We start from the raw sequence: 7,240 nt of genomic DNA on the forward strand, positions 1-7,240 counted from the left end.
AAATCTCTTAAGTATTTGACATAATATCACAACAGATCCCAAGAACGCAAGCTTTTATTACATTGTCACTACTTTCTCTGCATTTTCCCCTGTTTCTGTTTGTCATCCTGGACTTGCATCTTCACCAAATAACCAGTGGCGATTTTAGCATGTAAATCTTGGTGGGGCAAACACATTTTTTTAGATGCATGCAAGCAAAGCCCCTACACAACACAACACTAACCAATACATGAATTACACTATAACGGTGACAAACAGTGCCCACAAACTGTTACGGCCTACATAAAGCTGCCCCAACAGCAGAGCTTTCTTTTCAGCACCATGGAGTGAATTCTTACCACTGCTACACCTGGCGATCAGCAGAGCTTTGTCTGGCAGTGAAACAGTTCATTTAGCCTCATTTACTGCCTTTCAAAAAAACATAGCTGATATGGCTGACTTGCTTAAACAAATGTGGTTTCTACTGACAATTGACATGTACAAACTATGGCATAAGGGGACAATGAGCAGATAAGAGGCAATCTGTAATTTCAATTAAGACATTTATGACCGAGCGAGGAAGGACGTAGTCAATTTGTTCAGCACTTTTGAAATGTACAGTGACAGAATTCAGAACATGGGCCGTTCTTATAGTATTCTCCCTGTACACCAAGTTAGAACCGTTGGATAAATAAAGGGGGTGAATATGCAGACAATGAAAGCTCTTACAATATTCAATGATTATATTTCTCTAAAACAGGCTAAGTAGGCTAAGTTATGAGGGGGAAAGAGACCAACTTATTAGGGTGAGGGACATGGGCTACTAACAGCATACCACCCTGCATACCACTGCTGGCTTGCTTCTGAAGCTAAGTAGGGTTGGTCCTGGTCAGTTCCTGGATGGGAGACCAGATGCTGCTGGAAGTGGTGTTGGAGGGCCAGTAGGAGGCACTTTTTCCTCTGGTCTAAAAAAATCTCCCAATGCCCCAGGGCAGTGATTGGGGACACTGCCCTGCGTAGGGTGCCGTCTTTAGGATGGGGCGTTAAACGGATGTCCTGACTCTCTGAGGTCATTAAAGATCCCATGGCACTTATCGTAAGAGTAGGGGTGTTAACCCCGGTGTCCTGGCTAAATTCCCAATCTGGCCCTCAAACCATCACGGTCACCTAATAATCCCCAGTTTACAATTGGCTCATTCATCCCCCTCCTCTCCCCTGTAACTATTCCCCAGGTTGTTGCTGCAAATGAGAACGTGCTCTCAGCCAATTTACCTGGTAAAATAACGGATAAATAAAAAACAAAATAAAAAACAGCGTATTACATAACATACACTTAGTATTACTTTCTTAGCTTCAGTATACATATCTCCCTGGCATATTACATCATATATGCAGCAGCATACAATACATTTTTTGGACTCAACTTGTTGTGCGGTGCTCACTTGAACAGGAAGCTGGTGCGGCGGTCCTTCGTGTGGGCAAATTTTATCATCAAACATTGCCATCAAAGTCTGGCATTCCCTGGATTTAAGGTGCATTCAAGACAACTGCAAACTCAGAAAAAAGCGGCCTTTCAGGTTATGTCGATGTAGGACACGTTTTATTGTGGATATAGATACTTTGTCTGTTTCCTCCAGCATCTTCACAAGGTCCTTTGCTGTTGTTCTGGGATTGATTTGCACTTTTCGCACCAAAGTACATTAATCTCTAGGAGACAGAATGCGTCTCCTTCCTGAGCAGTATGACGGCTGCGTGGTCCCATGGTGTTTATACTTGCATACAATTGTTTGTACAGATGGACATGGTACCTTTAAGCGTTTGGAAATTGCCGGATGAACCAGACTTGTGGAGATCTGCCATTTTTTCTGAGGTCTTGACTGATTTCTTTTGATTTTCCCATGATGTCAAGGAAAGAGGCACTGAGTTTGAAGTTAGGCCTTGAATACATCCAAAGGTACACCTCCAATTGACTACAATTATGTCAATTAGCCTATCAGAAGCTTCTAAAGTCTTGACATAATTTTCTGGAATTTTGCAAGCTGTTTAAAGGCACAGTAAACTTAGTGTATGTAAACTTCTGACCCACTGGAATTGTGATACAGTGAATTATAAGTGAAATGATCTGTCTGTAAAAAATTGTTGGAAAAATGACTTGTGTCGCGCACAAAGTAGATGTCCTAAACGACTTGCCAAAATTATAGTTTGTTAACAAGAAATTTGTGGAGTGGTTGAAAAACGAGTTTTAATGACTCCAACCTACGTGTATGTAAACTTCCGACTTCAACTGTACATAGCATAAAATCTACATGTAGGTTTAGTTTGAAATTCCTGATGGTGTAATACTCAACATGTGTAACCAATTATAACACTCCTCTTAGTGTGTAAAATGAGATAAATATTGAGTATTAAATATTATGTATAAGTATAAATTCTACATTAGTATTGCACTCAAGGTCCTGGGCCTTTTCTTAATTAATGTTGCAGTTGGTATAAATGAGTCAGATTTTACCCTGCAATGTCTCTATTTACCAAGGGAACAATTTCTACACACACAGCAACATTTGTAAATAACGTTTACCCCAATCATCCCTAAATATCATCGTTCATATTCAATGGAACATAAACTTCCTATATCTCCTCTCTTAAGTCACACAATTTTATGTAATGGAAACTGACTAACATATTCCATGGCTTGGAACTTCAAAGATAAGTAATTTTAGTAATTTTCTTTTACAGCATATTACTTTTATTGTAATTTTACTATTACCAATGTATCTTTATTACCAATATATTTAAATCGATTTACTTTTATCTATTCGATTTGGAAAAATTGGGAAAGTTAATCTGTATATTCGTAGATGATCTGGTTTAAAGCAGTACACACACATGAAATAGAACAGAAAACATAAACAGCTAACATGGTATTTACACAGACAGTCAGAAACTGCTTAATTTAGTCATTTTCAGGCCGGCCCATCTAGACTGTGTTGTGGCTGCCATGTTTCTATACCATCGCAATTCTTGTTGTGTTTGAACAACTTGGTTGTCATTCTCTCCGTTTTGTGTTATTTCTCACGAGGAAATGTCCTGTGTACATTTTCTTTAACCAGATGCTTTGACAAGACGCCTACTGCGTTTGAGCAATCAGCACTCCTACGCAAGAGGGGGACTCTTGGACTTTAGAGTGGATCACACCAGTGGCAAGCTGAGCAGCAAGGGTCAGCCTGCAGTCACATGCTAGAACAAACATCCAATGATAGTCCAGTAATTCAGCTTACGCAGCCATGGGGCTTGATCTGGGGTGGCCCCAATCGTTCCTGAAGGACTATAAGACGTTTGGGAGGCCCAAGGAAAGATACCGTCCGGCCTAAACTGTCCTGCAATTCAGGTGAGTGGTCCTCTCTCTTTCTCTGCCAAGGAACTCTTATGTTTGATATGGTAAAATATTAGATTTTCTTGCAATATGTTGTTTAGTAGTAAAAACATAACATTCAATTGAAGAGGGACATTTCTTCCCAACCAGATTGTAAGCTGCTCATTTAAATGGTGTTGTTATCAGCAGTAGTTGAGAAGGTGACCTTTAAAGTGCTTGATAGATGTTTTATTCCTGTGTTTTCAGAGGTAAACTGTCAATATGAATCAAGATGATTCTTCTCAGTGAATTCAGAAAGGCAAATAAAGATGTAAATGAAACAGAGTCCATGTTTAATTCCATTACAAATTTGCTCAGACAGGCAGAAGTTGCAATTTACTAGGGAGTCAGGGGTATGGGGTATTTTTCTTTTCTTTATTTGAACCTTTATTTAACGAGGTCAGTCAATTAAGAACAACTTCTTATTTACAATGACGGACTACCCCAGCCAAACACTAACAACGCTGGACAAATTGTGCTCCGACATATGGGACTCCCAATCACAGCCGGTTGTAATACAGCCTAGAATCGAACCAGGGTCAGTAGTGACACCTCTAGTACTAAGATACTGTGCCTCAGACCACTGCGCCACTCAGGAGCCATTACTATTACTATTACTCCATTACTATTAAACCAATTAATTATGATTTGAAATCTTCCTGAATTAACTGAGTGGCAGGTTTGATCCAAAACCTGCCACTGAGTGCCCTTATTTGTTATACCAAGAGAAATTCCTTGAAACCACAAAATGCTTTAGGGATGGCAATCCTACCACGCGGCAGTGGTGGGAAAAGTACTCAATTGTCATACATGAGTAAAAATAAAGATACCTTAATATAAAATGACTCAAGTAAAAGTGAATGTCCCACAGTAAAATACTACTTGAGTAAATGTACTAAAATTCAGTGGTGGACAAAGTAATCAATTGTCATAATTGAGTAAAAATATAAAAAGTAAATACTATGTGTCTACATAAAATTCCTTATATTACACAAACCAGACAGACAACACGATGTTCTTGTGTTTTAAATATACGGACAACCAGGGGCAAACTCCAACACTCAGACATAATTTACAAACGCAATATTTGTGTTTAGTGAGTCCACCAGGTCAGAGGCAGTCGTGATGACAATGCGTTGTGTGTGAATTGGACCATATTTCTCTCCAGCCTGAGCATTTGAAATGTAACAAGTACTTTTATGTGTCAGGGGAAATGTATGGGATTAAAAAGTACATATTTTCCTTAAGAATGTGGTGGAGTAAAAGTACAAGTTGTCAAAAAATATGAATAGTAAAGTAATGTAAACATACCACCAAAATACGACTTAGTAGTAATTCAAATTATTTCTACTTAGTTACTTTACACCACAGCCATCCGGTGATCAAACCATGCCTCCACAGACCTATGGGGTCAAGCTAATCCTAGCACTTTCTTCTCTCCTCAGGTGCCATACTCAGCAGCCATGAAGTTCTCCCTTGCCGCCCTAGTTGTCGTGCTCGCTCTGGCACACGGTAAGTGAAAAATCTTCATATTTGAAAGGAACACTCTGTCGTTAGCTTCTCCCCTGTGGTAGCACTCAGAATTAAATACACAATCATAGCTGAAACAAAAACACGTACACACACAATCTCATAGATTGCATTCTGTATGGAGATTATGTGGTTCTATAACTATATTTCATATATGTGCACGATACACTGAGTGTACAAAACATTAAGAACAACTGCTCTTTCCCTCACATAGACTGACTAGGTGAATCCAGGCGAAAGCTATGATCCCTTATTGATGTCACTTGTTAAATCCACTCCAATCAGTGTAGATGAAGGGGAGGAGACAGGTTAAATAAGGATGTTTAAACCTTGAGACAATTAAGACATGGATTGTGTATGTGTGTTATTCAGAGGGTGAAAATATTTAAGTCCATTTGAACGGGATATGGTATAAGGTGCCAGGAGCACCGGTTTGTGTCAAGAACTGCAATGCTGCTGGGTTTTCACGCTCAACAGTTTCCCGTGTGTATCAATAATGGTCTACCACCCAAAGAAAATCCTGCCAACTTGACACAACTGTGGGAAGCATTGGAGTCAACATGGGCCAGCATCCCCGTGGAATGCTTTCAACACTTTGTAGAGTCCATGCCCCATAAATTTGGGCTGTTCTGAGGGCAAAAGGTGTTCCTAATGTTCGGTATACTCAGTGTATAATACAACAATACTGAGAGATATGCAACATATAGGAATATTATATTGCAGAGTTGGTGGATTTATTTATAACTCATGTATTTTAAATTACTGTATGTAGAGAGAGTCTTGTATGTGCTGTTGTATGCTGTATGGGCATAAATGGTTTGAGTACAATGTTGGAATATGTTAATGAAGTTATCCTCTGGCTACCCATAGGAAGCCAAGCAGCACAGTCCCCCGAGGTTGAGAAGCTGGCACAGTATTTCCAGGATCTGTCAGCTCAGCTGACCTCCACCACTCAGGAGCTAGTGCAGAAGATGCAGTCAGAGTGAGTGACATTTTTTAAACAATTATCTGTGAAAAAAAACACAACTCATCTTCATTCTTTTGCATAATTTACAATAAACAGCAGTCAAAAATAATGCTAAAGAATGGATGCTTCGCAACAATCATATACATTAGATTAAAACATGCTTATGACCTGCAAAAGCTTTAACAGGAAATGTGTTTCGATCTTATTTTCAAATAATATTTTTGGCTTGTCAATATTCAGACCACTAACCACCAGCTTCCTTCCAAACAGGACCTTCGTAGAGGATGGAAAGGCCCAGCTGCAGCAGATCCAGGCCCAGCTGGCACCCCTGGCCGACAATATGCAGGCCCAGCTGAAGCCCCTGGCTGAGAACATGCAGGCCCAGCTTAAGCCTCTGGTCGACAACTTCCAGGCTCAGATGGAAGACCTCTTCCGCAAGGTGATGGACCAGACCAAGTCCCTCGGCCAATAAAGCAGTTATTTTTCAACAACCTTATCACCTCGGACCGAATCAACAGCTCCATGGGCTTACAATCAGTCAAAACCAATCCAACAAGAACCCGACAAGCTTCCAACCCTCTGCTTAAGTCAATCAATCAATCAAATGTATTTATAAAGCCCCTCTAACATCAGCTGATGTCACAAAGTGCTGTACAGAAACCCAGCCTAAAACCCCAAAGAGCAATGTGTAGAAGCATGGTGGCTAGGAAAAACTCCAGAGAAAGTATTTTTGTGCCAAGAAGAATGTGCCAAGACGAATGTTGTTGACATGCAAAGACAGAGAGTAGTAATCCAGAACATCATTAAAACTTGGAAACAAACTGGTTCTGTGGTATCTCTTGTAATTTGTAGTCTATTAATTTTCACTGAAATTAGTTTCCAGTCATACATCAATTCACATGTTTGTTTGGTGTACGATTATTGAAAATCTGTTTAATTCCTCAATTTAGGAATTCTAGTTTCAATAACCCATTTTACTCCATCACCGGTCATACACTACCAACCCATTCCCTCGATTAAAACATCAATACACTCCCCTCCGTATTTATTTGGACAGTGAAACAAAAATGTATACTTTTGGCTCTTCTCCAGCATTCTGTATTTTCGAGCAAATGTTTCATATGAGGTGTCAGTACAAAATGTCACCTTTCATCTGAGGGAATTTTCATATCGTTTTTACCGTTTTGAAATAAAGCAGTGGAGAACCGGGTTGTCGCTACATGGTATACAGCTACATATAAGGAATCAAGGTAAGACCCAGGTGCAGACTGTCGAGGTAACAATGTTTATTGTTGCAACAGGGGAGGGCAAAGACAGGTCAAGGCAGGCAGGGGTCAAAGATCCAGGGTAAA

General features: G+C 39.9%; 1 protein-coding gene across 1 annotated transcript; it reads left to right on the forward strand.

Annotated features, from left to right (window-relative positions):
* The first annotated feature begins 3,276 nt into the window (after positions 1 to 3,276).
* Positions 3,277 to 6,713, forward strand: LOC112264662 (type-4 ice-structuring protein). Its single transcript, XM_024441416.2, has 4 exons — positions 3,277 to 3,367; positions 4,837 to 4,903; positions 5,792 to 5,903; positions 6,159 to 6,713. Exons 2-4 carry the CDS (start codon positions 4,855 to 4,857, stop codon positions 6,358 to 6,360), a joined length of 363 nt encoding a protein of 120 aa, XP_024297184.1. The 5' UTR covers positions 3,277 to 3,367; positions 4,837 to 4,854; the 3' UTR covers positions 6,361 to 6,713.
* Positions 6,714 to 7,240: the final 527 nt, after the last annotated feature.

This window comes from Oncorhynchus tshawytscha, linkage group LG13, assembly GCF_018296145.1.
Source record: "Oncorhynchus tshawytscha isolate Ot180627B linkage group LG13, Otsh_v2.0, whole genome shotgun sequence".
Lineage (NCBI taxonomy): Eukaryota > Metazoa > Chordata > Actinopteri > Salmoniformes > Salmonidae > Oncorhynchus > Oncorhynchus tshawytscha.